The 13202-nt window shown below is 56.7% G+C and overlaps 6 protein-coding genes across 6 annotated transcripts; 4 read left to right on the forward strand and 2 right to left on the reverse strand.

The window, feature by feature from the left end:
- Window positions 1–144: 144 nt before the first annotated feature.
- On the reverse strand, window positions 145–1762 carry MYCTH_2068493 (uncharacterized protein; the record flags this gene model as incomplete). Its single annotated transcript, XM_003665853.1, has 3 exons — window positions 145–1180; window positions 1266–1474; window positions 1559–1762. 3 exons carry the CDS (start codon window positions 1760–1762, stop codon window positions 145–147), a joined length of 1449 nt encoding a protein of 482 aa, XP_003665901.1.
- Window positions 1763–2636: 874 nt separating this feature from the next.
- On the forward strand, window positions 2637–4288 carry MYCTH_2310110 (uncharacterized protein). Its single transcript, XM_003665854.1, has 3 exons — window positions 2637–2807; window positions 2973–3234; window positions 3318–4288. Exons 1-3 carry the CDS (start codon window positions 2795–2797, stop codon window positions 4174–4176), a joined length of 1134 nt encoding a protein of 377 aa, XP_003665902.1. The 5' UTR covers window positions 2637–2794; the 3' UTR covers window positions 4177–4288.
- A 1010-nt stretch (window positions 4289–5298) lies between these two features.
- MYCTH_2112701 (uncharacterized protein) lies at window positions 5299–6374 on the forward strand (the record flags this gene model as incomplete). Its single annotated transcript, XM_003665855.1, has 2 exons — window positions 5299–5448; window positions 5511–6374. 2 exons carry the CDS (start codon window positions 5299–5301, stop codon window positions 6372–6374), a joined length of 1014 nt encoding a protein of 337 aa, XP_003665903.1.
- Window positions 6375–6980: 606 nt separating this feature from the next.
- Window positions 6981–8318, forward strand: MYCTH_2310112 (uncharacterized protein). Its single transcript, XM_003665856.1, has 4 exons — window positions 6981–7285; window positions 7363–7546; window positions 7616–7760; window positions 7810–8318. Exons 1-4 carry the CDS (start codon window positions 7132–7134, stop codon window positions 7918–7920), a joined length of 594 nt encoding a protein of 197 aa, XP_003665904.1. The 5' UTR covers window positions 6981–7131; the 3' UTR covers window positions 7921–8318.
- Window positions 8319–8796: 478 nt separating this feature from the next.
- MYCTH_2129788 (uncharacterized protein) lies at window positions 8797–9524 on the reverse strand (the record flags this gene model as incomplete). The annotated part of the gene is made up of 2 exons (XM_003665857.1): window positions 8797–9144; window positions 9285–9524. The coding sequence occupies 2 exons, from the start codon at window positions 9522–9524 to the stop codon at window positions 8797–8799; spliced, it is 588 nt and encodes a 195-aa protein (XP_003665905.1).
- A 1856-nt stretch (window positions 9525–11380) lies between these two features.
- Window positions 11381–12626, forward strand: MYCTH_2310117 (uncharacterized protein). Its single transcript, XM_003665858.1, has 3 exons — window positions 11381–11654; window positions 11750–11883; window positions 11958–12626. Exons 1-3 carry the CDS (start codon window positions 11514–11516, stop codon window positions 12292–12294), a joined length of 612 nt encoding a protein of 203 aa, XP_003665906.1. The 5' UTR covers window positions 11381–11513; the 3' UTR covers window positions 12295–12626.
- Window positions 12627–13202: the final 576 nt, after the last annotated feature.

A 13202-nucleotide genomic window follows, 5' to 3' on the forward strand; every position in this document is an offset into this window, starting at 1 on the left:
TTACCAATTCAGATACCGGAAGAAAAAATGAGACTCCACCACCCGGTTTTCGATGTTGAACCCATATGTGTACAAAAGTACAGGGGAAAAAAAAGGAAGAAAACAAAAAAACAACCCGACGTGTTGAAACTCGCAGCTGACCAGCTAATACCTCCAGATGGCGTCCGCCATCGCCACCACCTGAGCCATCTCCCTCACGTCATGCACCCTCACCACATCCGCCCCGCCCTGCACAGCCGCGGCAACCGTGGCCGCCGTTCCCCAGATCCTCTCCTTGGGCGTCGGCACCCCGGTCACCCTGCCGATGAAGCTCTTGCGGCTCGACCCGACCAGCCACGGCAGGCCCTGCAGGCCGGGCCAGCTCCTCAGCTCGTCGAGGCGGCGGAGGACGTCGACGTTCTGGGGGCCGACCTTGGCGAAGCCGAGGCCGGGGTCCAGGACGATGCGCCACCGCCGCACGCCCGCCTCCTCGGCGGCGCGGACGCGCGCGAGCAGCTCGCGCGCGATGCCGCCGATCAGGCCGCCCTGCTCGGCCGGGTACTCGGCCAGGCCGTTCATGGTGGCCGGGGTGCCGCGCATGTGCATGAGGCAGACGGTGGCGCCGAGGCGGGCGACGGTGGGCAGCATGGCCGGGTCCATGGACCCGCCCGAGACGTCGTTGACGATGTCGGCCCCCGCCGCCACCGCCGCCTCCGCCACCGCCGCCCGGTACGTGTCCACCGACACGAGCACCGGCCGCGACCCGAACTCCTCCCGCACCAGCCGCACCGCCGGCACCACCCGCGCCAGCTCCTCCTCCAGCGGCACCTCGGCCGTCCCGGGGGCCGTCGACTGCCCGCCGATGTCGATCATGGTCGCGCCCGCGTCCAGGAAGCCGGCGATGGTCTCCTTGAGGCGGGCGGCAGCGGTGTCGGCGGCGGTGGTGCCGGCGTCGTCAGCAGCGCCTTGGGCGGGGATGATGGGCTTGTGCTGTCCGCCGTCCGAGAAGGAGTCCGGCGTCATGTTGAGGATGGCCATGACGTGGGTCTTGCGGGACGGGTTAAGGGCCTGGATGGGCGGGTGGTGCGAAGAGAGGGGCGTCATGGTGGTGAGCGGGGTCTTGGAGGGCGGGAGGGCGTCGAGGTAGTCAACCGTCAGACGCCAGGGGCGGGAGGGGTCAATTGGCTTGTCAGGGATGAGTCTGTGTGTGAGCGGTTAGTTACAGAATGACTCTGGAAAAAGAAAGGGGGAAAAAAATTGCCGTATGATATGAGAGATTAACATACTCGGCCAGCGGTCGGAGGACAAATTCACGTTCTGCGATGCCAACGTGAGGGATCTTGAGACGCTCATGGTCAAACTGGATGTTATCGTAGAGGAGAATGTCGAGATCGATGTTTCGGGGCCCCTTGTCGATGAGCTTCTTGCGGCCCAGCGACTTCTCGATGTCTTGAAGCGCGTCCAAGAGCTCGAGCGGCTCCAAGGTCGTCTCGACCTGGCGGGATAAGGGGGCGCTACGTCTTAGTCACGATCCGGCAACGAGGTGGGTGAACCTGAGTTTCTCCAAGGCTTGACGAACCTCGCAGGCGCCGTTGACGAATCTATCCTGGTCTAGCACGTACATGGGCTCCGTCTCCCACAGACTGCTCGTCCGCTTCACCCTGATGCCCCTCGCATCCATCTCGTTGCACGCCTTCTCGATCCAGCCGATGCGGTCGCCCATGTTGCTGCCCAAGGCGATGTACGCCGTCCGCTTGCGCGGCGCTTCCTGCACCGCGCTCATCTTTGCCGGCAGATCCAAGACACGGTCTGGGTTGAAATTCCGGGGCAGTGTGTATTTTTGGAAGTCGAGCGATCGCGTCGACCGCGAAAATTGTCTGCTCTCAATCCTGCTCACGCGCCGAGCCTGAATAAGCTGAGATACATGGCGAGCACGGGGTGGCAGGCTATGTGGCGATTTCAATGGCGCCGACGCGACAAGAGAGAAGCGCTTCATCATCATCTTGTGGCGCATACCGAGATCATTTCGATCGAGTGTGAGAATCCAGCGTTTGCCTGCAACATCGGAGGATCCACTGATGTTAGTCGGGTTAGGGTTGATCGAGTATCGAATAGTCCGTACGGATTACAGTCTTGTTAGCAGCGCACGGCTGATCTTTTCCGTCGCCTTGTGCCGTGAACGGTCGACCGACGACAACCCTGGCAGTCCACATTGCCGGTTGCTAGAGTTGTGCTTGAAGATCGGTTCGAGGTATTAAACATATACATACATGTAAAGCACGCCGTTCGATGAATAAACGCGGCTGGAGGAAGACTGTTCGCTTGCGCAAATGCTGGAATTGTCATTTAAGAAAATAACATATAACTTTTCCGTGTCATAGTTTGGCTACGGTGCTGGCTCCTTTGTGTATTATGGCCAGTTTCGGTCCAAAGTCGGCCAGCGAACTACACACGACACGGTGCACATCCCGCTTCCGGCTCAGGAAGGCCGACGAGACGCCGCCAGAGATCGCTGGTGCCTCGGCTCCGTTGCACCTCCGCACTCTTCGGACCCGAAACAGGTTTAGCGCAGAGCGGCGGGCAACCTCGGCACAAAGCACATGGCCGGCTTGGCGGGCCCCAGCATCCCCATGTTCCTGGGGTTCAAGATGGCGGCTCTTCCCCAGGTCTTCGGGAGATATCTGAGCTGCTTCTCCCAACTGAGTCGAGGTTCTCCTGAACAGTGCGCGACCTCTGCTTTTTTTCCCTCTTTTTGAATGTCGAGTTTCTTCGTTTCTGTTTAATACTACTCAATCGTTTTAGACCAACAGACGCCATGGCTTCTCCTCGTATGTATCCGTATCCCGTAACAGTCCCTGCATGCTGCGGCTCGGTGAGCCCTGCGCCCCGCGATGCCATGTCTCGTGGCCCTTGGGCGTAGCTCGTCACCATACATGCAGGGAGGCACACACACGCGCGCACGCACGTTGCTGACCGTATGGTAATGGTTGCAGAGCAAATCCGCACCGAACTTACCGATCTTTTCAAGATCAACCACCCCATCCTTCTCGCCGGCATGAACGTTGCCGCCGGTCCCAAGCTGGCTGCGGCCGTCACAAACGCCGGCGGTCTCGGTGTTCTGGGTGGTATCAACTACACCCCCGAGATGCTCAAGGAGCAGATCGAGGAGCTCAAGTCGCACCTCCACGACAAGAATGCGCCGTTTGGCGTGGACCTCCTGCTGCCCCAGATCGGTGGCAACGCCCGGAAAACAAAGTAGGTCGGCCATCATGTGCCCTGCAGGTCTCGGAGCGGGGGAACCCCCCCAACACACAAACTAACCCGTCGCTCCTCAACAGCTACGACTACACCAAGGGCAAGCTTAATGAGCTGATCGACATCATCATCCAATCCGGCGCCAAGCTCTTCGTCTCGGCCGTCGGTGTCCCCCCGAGGCACGTGGTAGAGAAGCTGCACAAGCACGGCGTCATCTACATGAACATGATTGGCCACCCCAAGCACGTCAAGAAGTGCCTCGACCTGGGCGTCGACATCATCTGCGCCCAGGGCGGCGAGGGTGGTGGCCACACCGGCGACATCGCCACCACAGTCCTGATCCCCGCCGTCGTGGACGCCTGCAAGGGCCACAAGTCGCCCCTCACCGGCAAGCCCGTCCAGGTCCTCGCCGCGGGCGGCATCCACAACGGCCGGATGCTCGCGGCCGCGCTCATGATGGGCGCCAGCGGCGTCTGGGTCGGCACCCGCTTCGTCCTGTCCGAGGAGGCCGGCGCTCCCGAGTCGCACAAGGAGGCCGTCCGCACCGCCGGCTTCGACGACACGATCCGCACCCTCATCTTCACCGGCCGCCCGCTGCGCGTGCGCAAGAACCCTTACATCATGAACTGGGAGGAGGAGCGCGCCCAAGAGATCAAGGAGCTCACCTCCAAGGGCAAGATCCCGTACGAGGCCGATCTCGACAAGGTCATGTCGGGCGAGGCCGAGGCAACTCCCGCCATCAAGGGCTCCGGCCTCATGAACGCCAGCGCCGATGACGATACCGATGTCGACGACCTGCTCGACCAGTTCCGGCCTTTCCTCATGGGCCAGTGCGCCGCCGTTGTGAACGAGAAGAAGCCGGCCAAGGAGATTGTCGACGAGTTCATCAACGATGCGGTTGCCAGCATCAAGAAGGGCCATTCCTACACGGCGAAGCTTTGAGCAGTTTTGGGGAGTTTTTAGTTTTTTTTTTGGGGGGGAGGGGGTATTTGTACATAGGCAGCGGGTTTCATAAGTTAAATAGTGTTTTCAATGATCTGATACTATCCTGTCACCCCTCTTTGGTCGTTCTTGATGTGGGTAGTAGGTTATGATTTGGGAGATCCATTAATGAGGCATATATAGGTATATATCCGTACAATCCTGGTTATCATTTTGTGGGGTCTGCAGCCCGGCCAAGCGCTGGTGCCAGTGATTCTTATACTGCGTAATCCAAACTCGGTAAACTTAACTATATACGGACCGCTGTGCACGTAAGCCGGAGGGAAAGTGGGGCGCCGCCGCAACCACCGGGCCAAGACCGGGTCGGCGGCCAGACTGCAAAACTCGGCGACCCGCGCGGCTCGTTTGGACTTGCGGCGAGAAACGGGCCACCAATTCGTGCGCGTCAAAAACGCTGTCAAAAAGGGGTCCCGGGAATCTGATTCAACTATTAGGCCAAAACAAGCTGGATGCTGCACCAGACGAACTACGACGGCGCAAGTCTGCGACCGGCCTCCACGCTCTCTGTAACGTATCCGATGTCCCCCCTTAGTCAGGGCGATGCCACCTACGATCCCCGGTTCTTTCTCCCTTCCGTTCTTCTTACGTCGTGGTAATGTTGTGCTGCTCCTCACCGAAGTACCTACCCCGGATATTGACCCCATCGTCCGAAAATATGCGGCCACCCTGGGCTTGGACATGGCCCCCTGCGGCCACGACTTGACCTCTGCATTGTTTCGTCTGTCGGATATTCTTGTTTTTTTCTTCTTCGGAACCAAGACGGCGAAATGACCGTGCTGGACCAGATATATAGGGGTTATCATCCGAAAAAACCTACAATTGCCCTGCCTTCTCTCACCATCTCCTAGTACAGCTTGTCAGTCAGAAATTGACGTTTTCTTCACTTCCTTTCGCAGCTTGCTCCTTAGCGGCCGACACTTCTTCTTTTCTTCCATACCATTCTTAGTCCTGTCTTTGCGCATTTGATATCGTTCAGTTCTATCGTTCTCCTTCGGCACAAGACGTCAGGGGCTGGACCCCTTTTCCTCCTGATATAGCCACCTCTTTTCTCGGCATCTCGAGATGAAATACCCCGGCGGCGGAGGGCCATTTCATGAGAAGGCCTTCAAAATTTCCCTCGTTGTGACCAGCTTCATTTCCGTGCTGTTGACGGCCATAGTCCTGTCAGCTGGGACGGATGCTGGCCGCCTAGAGCAGCTCCACATCTTATACGTCAGTCAACCCCACCCCTTTTTCTCATCTCGTTCGAAAGTGCTTCCTAACGCCTCCCACAGATCGACACCTCCAAGATTGGCAAAGAAGTTGTGTCCAACGCCGGATCAAAAGTCAGCGACGCCTGTGACAGCATTCCCGACGTCGATCCTCCCAAGTTACCTAAGATACCTATATTCGGCCGCGACAGTGCCAGAGACGTGCTTGAAGTTCGAAGCTTGAGTGATGCCTGCAAGAATGCAGTGAAGGAAGGAGAGAAAAAGGTCGGCGAGGTCACGGAGAGCGCCGCCGCTTCCATCGGCCTCAAGCAATACTATTCGGTGCACATAGGGGCGCTCTGCGAGGGTGATATCGAGGACGAAAAACCCAAGGTCAAGACCTGTACGCGGAAATTTCACGCCGGGTCGACCGAAATCAGCAACAGTGTCGAGCCACTGAAGAAAATCCCAGGGGCCGAAGACATCGGGGAAAAAATCAGCGAGATTCCCAACAAGATCGCGCGCACGGCCTACCCTTTCCTGGTCATTGTACTGTTACTTGCCCTGGCATTTCTCTTCGCCATCGGCGTAGCTTGCTTGGAGGGCGATTCTAAGCTCCAAAATATCCTCCAGGAGATTTCGCTTTGGGGCGCAATCATTTGCGTCACCCTCAGCTCGTTGGGCTTGTTCGTCTGCGCGACGCTCATCACGGCCGTTGCAGAGGAGATTAAGGACAAGATCAACAAGTTCAACAATGTGGGTATATTTGCAGGCACCAGCCCGGCCCTGTACGCCCTCATGTGGGTGTCGCTTGTGTTCACCTGGATTTCTCTCGGCATGCTCATCTACCTTTGGATACTGGCGCACAAGGGGACGAGAACGAGCAAGGACAGGTCCCAAACAACCACGCCGGGGGGGTCAACATCCGGATTCATGATGCCCAAGTAGATCGAAGCCGACGGGGGACGAACACGCTGTGTTTGTTGGGGGGGGGGGGGGCGGGGGGGGAGGGGGTAAAGGACGGATACGGTCGAGCCGGCTTGGTTCCTCCCTCTACCGAGAGAGATTTAACCCAACTCGCTCTCGGCCCTTTGACAAGTCGGTCTTCCTTCTCGTCCCCCTCACTCCTACCCACAAATACCCTCCTTTTACTAGCCGTTCGCGGTGATATGAATTTCTTGGGCCGCTATCGCCATTGGAGTACACATATGAGGGCGATGGCAATGTGTGGGCGTTGCGGGAGTTTTGGCTTAATTGGTTTGGTTTGGCTTTGTATTGTATCTCGGCATTTTTTTTCGATCTCTCGACGCAAAACATCCCACTGGAATTAATAGACTGCAAGCCATTTTAGCTGACGGTTGGCATTGGGTTTTGCTTTGAATGTATGTACGGAGTAGTGGTGCAAGTGATTGTGATTGTGCCATGCCTTCAATATTTATTTGCCTGGGGGGCTTCTGCTTGTTTCTGCCAAGGGGCGATGACGTCAAGAGCTAATTAGGGCCCACTGTTCCGCCTTCTATCCGCGTGCCCACTACAATAGCTCCTGTGTGCCTCCTCAGGCCAACACCGCTCACCTTCCGAAAGATTGACCGCTGCTCAAGGTTCAGTTTCGGGTTTCGGTATCGTTACTTACTCAACAGTATCTCATCTACTTCTGCCCAAATATATTCCTGAGTTTACTCTCAACCTCCAAGATCTCAGAAAGATGCCGCGACTCACGGACGATACAGATGAGGATCACGCCCTCCTCGACGAGGGCCGCCGTCGCGCCAGCCGCATCCTCCACGGTTTCGTCGACTTTGCCTTTCAAGGAAATGTGCTCGAGATTGCCTTTGGTTTGATTCTGGCGTCCATGTTTAGTATGCTCATGCTCTTCCGAGACAAACGCCCAGCCTTCACTTGTCAGATCATCCCTCGCTAACGGAAACGGCACCAGCTGCTCTCGTGACCTCGTTTGTCAGTGACATCCTGCTGCCGCCGCTGTCGGTGCTGCTACCGATCCACAAGAACCTCGAGGAGAAGTTTGCCGTTCTGAAACCGGGTCCGCATCAGTCTGCTGATGGCGGGTATAACACGCTGCAGCAGGCGCAGGATGATGGGGCCGTGGTCATGGCTTACGGGTGAGGTTTTGCCATGTCCTTCTTGGGTTCTCACTTTGGTCAATTTGTTGCTCACATCGAGCGGCGTAGTTTCTTCTTGAGTCGGCTGCTCAACTTCATGGGCGTCGGCTTCTCCTTGTACGTGCTGGCCGCAGTTTATCAGTACTTCTCGCGCGACCCAATCATCAAGCGCACAGTCAAGTGCAAGTACTGCCGCAAGATTATCAGCGAGAAGGTGGGTGCTGAGCTCTTCTACGACCGGATTCCCGGCTAACGCGGAAAAGGCTCTACGTTGTGTCAACTGCTCGAGCTGGCAGGATGGCAGGGAGGACCAACCTCAAGCAACTAGTCTGCACCCGCATTACGTGCCAAATATTGCCGAAACTACTCCGTGATCATATGCTATGCCGTCTTGGCCAAGTCGAGCTCCGGTGGGGTTCAAAGGATGACAACCAACTAGTCTCCTTGTCGCCAAACTCAGCCCCCCCAAACCAAGAGGTTTGGAGAAGGTGTTCAGGCATTCAATATGGTGGCTTTGCCAGCCGCGGCCTTTTTTTTTCACCAGGATCAAACACCCGGTTTACCCCTCAATGGATCGGACTACAGCTCAACTGGCGCAGCACAACAGAACCAATGGACTCCCCGTCGACAAACCCCAAGGACCAGTCCCAACAGCCCTACGTCCGAGTTTCCCAGGTCGATGTCGATCCGGATCCGGATCCGGATCCCGGTCACGAGAGGAGAGATGCCCAGTCCAGCTCCGATGCCGAAAAGGATCCCCAAGAGGAAGCGGAGCCGTCTCAGAAATCCTACGCTCGGGTCTCCCCAAGCCCGTTTCTATTATGTTACCACCCAACGAAACGTGGCCCAAGGTAGTCAGCCCGGCCGTGCTCAACCAAAGCCAACAACTCGAGGGCTGCGACGGCCTCGAAGGCTGGTATGCCTTCTGGTGTCCTGCCGCAGCCTATTCCGAAATCTGGACCTGGGTCCGTGAGCGCGCCAACGCGACGCTCGACAGCGACCTAACCAGCCAGGATCCAACGGGCAGGGTGCGTCGCCGACTCTCTGTCGCAGATATCGGCTGGAGCGTCATCATGACCACAATTTCACCACCGCCGCTTGCGTTAGAGATAAATAAACACAGAACCGCAGCCGCAGCACGCGTACATTGCCTCGCCGGGGCGAGATAACATGGGCGGCATCGGACAACCATCCACACTTGCCCTTTTCCCCTTTTCACCCCATTCTCACCCCAAGCCGTGCGGGCACTACTACATCAGCATGGCACCGCCCACCAGCGCGGCGGCGCCCACGAGGACGGCGTTCTGGGTGATCTGGGGCGGCACGCCGCCGGTCTGCGTGCTCGAGGTGGCCACGGTGCTCCCGGTGGTCCCGGTGCTTCCGGCGGTCTCGGTGGTCCCGCCGGTGGTGGTGGTGCGTGCGGGAGCCTCGGGGGCGGTCCCGGCCCCGGTGCTGGCCGCAAGCTTGTCGAGGCCGGCCGTGATGGTGATGGGCAGCATGAAGGAGGTGAGGTCGGTCAGGGTGTCGCGCGCGACGGTCGACAACCCCTCTTTCGACATGGTCCCGACGCAGTCGGCCGTGTCCTTGGGCAGGTCGAGCTTGCAATTGGCAGTGGCAACCCTGTGTGGCGGGGGGAAATTGGATGTTAGAGGGGAGCCCGGCGGAGGGTGTCTTCTCTTCACGTTCCTTTGGGGCGGGTTGGGAGTGGGGAAGGGTAGACTGACATTGTTTTACCCACCGACATGGTGTATGCAAAAGTGGACGGGCCGTACACGAACTCGAACTCGTCCGGCATGCCGCAGTCGGACGAGTCGGCGCCGGGGGGGCAGTTGAGGCGGTAGGTCGTGGCGGTGGGAGCGGCCGCGATGACGGAGGCGTCGATGGCCTGCTGGTCGAACTGGGGGAGCACGACGGTGACGACGCTCAATTGCGCGGCGGCGAGGCCGGCGGTAACGAGGAGGAGGGCCGAATACTTCATGCTGGCGGCGGCGGCACCGGACGTTGACGGGTGTGTATGGATTCCGTACTAGCACCTCGAGAGTCGGATTGACGTGTTTGTGCTTCGTAGAGGAACAGAGCAATCGCTGTTCGAAACCGCGGTCGCTCGAAATTGGAGTTGATGGAGGACGAGGTGGATGAATGAACAGCACTGGAAGCCGTATATACTGTGTACACATCAAAGGAGGGGTGAGATCACACGTTATGTATTCCCTGCTCGCGGCGGTTCTATACTACACTAGGCAGCCGCTCAACTATGATTGGACCTCTCGGCGCACTATTGGCCGTTACGGATATTGATGGATTCTGGCCAGGGCTTCTGGGCCCGAAAAGTCCAAAGCGGAGCCCCGGTCGCTTGAGATCCGGAGATTGCGACAGGGGCCCATTGGAGAAGACGCGAAACCGGGCGGCCCGGACTGACGGGAAGTGCAAATCGCCCAATCTCAAGCAGGATTAGCGTCAGGGGCAAGGATCCCAAGCCAACACCTTCGCTCCACACCATAACCGTTACTTGTAACGTATGTACATGCAGTCTTCCGTACACCTCCTCCAGGATAAATAATCCTAGTGCGATACATGCCCCACAACTAACGCAAATCAGAAAAGTAGCCAAGAAGTCTAGGTACAGCCAACCCAATACAAATTTCTACAATACAGAAGTATCAATACCTAGTCTCCCCTCCCTGGTTTTCAATTACCTTTGCAAGCTGTCGGGGCATCGAGTGTGCCAGGCACTAAAGAAACTTAGGGGGCACTGCCTCCTACGCCTCTAGAACAGCTAGTCGAAGCCCGGTAAGGCTTAGCGATTGAACACCGTAGCGATGTTCAAGCCAATCCTTCATCTAGTGCCATACATTCTCAATAGGGCTCAAATCTAAGCTTCGAGCCGGCCACTAGATTGCTATACTCGAAAGGATATCCCTTGTTAACTTGGCTGTCAACCTGGGAATTTTATCTGTAAGTACCTTCGTATAGAAAATTATTAGGAGAGTGACATGGTATGATAATTGTGTAAGTGGCTTGCAAAAAAAATGAAGAAAAGTGGGGCAAGTATCGCACTAGGATTATTTATCCTGGAGGAGGTGTACATTGTACTTGGTAGGAGTGTAGGAACAAAAAACTCGGAACACACGGCGCTAGGACAAAATCGTAAAGTATGTGCTGCAGTACGGATCCGTACACTACACTAGTGCATTTGGTGTGAATCTGGGGTCTGTCGGCGTACTCTGTCGCCATATGTACTGTTCTGTAATTCATTCAGATAGTGGAGGGTTGCCGTGGCGGAGAGGTTCTTAGGAATTGTATTGATGGATTGTATTGTAAACATATATCCCGCTGTCAAAAAAAAAAAAAAAAAAAAATCGGCATTGCTATGGATGGAGCAGCGGTCATCAAGCGACGGTAAGACTGCAACAATGGTGCTGGCTTGCGGCCGAATAAATAAAAGGACCCTACACAAAAAGGAAGGAAAGTTGTGTTGCCTGACGGGATTGGGGCTACTTGCCATGTTGAAGCAACTTCCTTCCTGTTCAATTGCTGCAAAATGGCCCACCCTGGGTTCAACTCCGTACGGAGTAGTGGGTTTTATCCGTACCGCTTGAGGAAACTACATCGCCGCCTGGGAGCCGCTTTCAGATCAACCACATATCCCTCGCGACTTGCCCGGTCTCTCACGCGGCTGTCTACTTACTATGTACAGCGCTTCGAGTCTCCCGAAAAGAATTCCGCGCATGCACATGCATTATCCGCCTGGAAGACACGGCACTTGGATCTCTCTTGGCGCCCCATCGGGTCTTCGGCCGACGGCACAGCGCCGAGCCTTCTGCCAAGCACCGCCAAGAGATGATTTGCAGTCCCGACCACATCACCAACGACCGCCCGAGTTTTCCTCTCCCGCCCTCTCTTCCTCCTCTCTTCTTGTCTCAGCCATGGACGAGTCGAAGGAGGGCTGTGCAGCAGTGATAGCATCATGAGACCGCAGCGCCCGGCCCTCCTCGCCCGGCTCTGCGCAGCTGCGGGCAGCGCTCAAGGCCAGTCAACCGTGTCGGTCTACCTGCCGGAATACGGCAACTCAGACTGGGGCGCGCTGCGCGGGAGTATCATCAGCAGCGTGAGTGCTCCCCGGTTTCGCTTATCGCTTACGGATTGCCCATCTATCTACTATCTACCTTCTACCGAGTCCCTCGCTCTGACAAATCGGTCCAGAACAATTCCGTGACGGCCTACACCGTGTTTTGCGCGGACCAGTCGCCGAACTGCCACCTCGCCGGTGAGATACCGTTTGTCTTCACCGAAGGAGCCCATACTCTTGTGTACAAAGGGACCGACGCCGGAACACTGTCCGTACCCTACCCACTCTTTCACGAAACGGCAGCTGCCGAATTGCGTGTGTTTTACTGACTCTTTGTCGCAGGACGGCTGACCTTGAATGCAAGCTGGATGGAAAGACGGCGGCGACCTGCACGGGCTCGACATCCGTGGGTACCAGCCACCGGGAAGGCCAGCTGACCGGGCCGACCGAGACCGTCTGGACGAGCACGTTTACCGGCGCCGACGTGACCTGGGGCGTGCTCACGCTGTCGACCCCGGCTCCGCCCCCCAGCACTACCGGCATCGACGGCACTGCGCTTGCGCCCATGACAAGCACGCCGGCGCCCCTCTCGGGGGGGAGTCGAAGTCTCAGTATGGAGAGTAGTCGAGCGGTCATGATATTGTTGAGCGTGACCGTGTTTGGGTTTTTGCTTGGATGACGGATCTTATCCTGGGGTGCGGGATTCCCAGTTGGACATGGTTGAGCAATGGCAACGGTTCCTTCTTTGTTTAACAAAATACCCCTTTTCCTTGGTTGTGGTTGGTGAGGAGACATGAGGCACACGAGTCGGAAAATTATTTCGGGGGTTAAATTTGTTAAAGACGGCGGGCGCATGTGCAACCTGGAATACATCAATTGGAAATACCGGCAATTGATAGATACCTACCATACAGATCATTATGTATGTATGTACGATGTTTAGTGCACTACGCTACTATAGTAGCGCATTCACCTCCGGGTCCAGTCCTACGCCGCGTTGTAGCGCTAAAAGATAAGATGCTAAGATTAACAAAAATAAGGTACATACCTACCTATTTAACTGCCTGCCCGTACATACGCCTACGCAGTAATAAGGACCACCCACATGGGTTGCAGCTGCATAACTGATGCCGAGGCAGTTGCCAAGAAGTGGTATTAGGCCAACGGTTGCCAGCCCGGAGAGTTCCTTCTCATCAGTCAGTCGCGCGGCTGTTTGTGGCTCTTGCCAGGCAGGCGCTGCTTGCCAGTCATTCAGAACTTCCGCCATAAGCTCAAGTTTCATGTTTCAAAAGCGGGCCGCCAAGACGGCGTGCCTAGGTTAGTCACCAATCGACTGCTGCAGGCCCCTGACAGCGGCCTTCCCACTTCTTCAAAACCCAACGAACGCTTAAAAAAAAAAAAAAAAAAAAAAAGAAGACCCAAGGCCCAGATCTCTAAAGATCGCCAAAAAGAGAGCTGGAACTCCAGGAGGTTCCTGCATTGGTTCTGGAACTCCCCGCCGTTGTTTGAGAATGAACCCTCCCCCTCGCCGATCAGCGCGGGCCGGCGTCTTCGCCTTCCCCTCGGCGGACCGAGCAAAAGTTCCAA

Source organism: Thermothelomyces thermophilus, chromosome 6 (assembly GCF_000226095.1).
Source record: "Thermothelomyces thermophilus ATCC 42464 chromosome 6, complete sequence".
Taxonomy (NCBI): Eukaryota; Fungi; Ascomycota; class Sordariomycetes; order Sordariales; family Chaetomiaceae; genus Thermothelomyces; species Thermothelomyces thermophilus.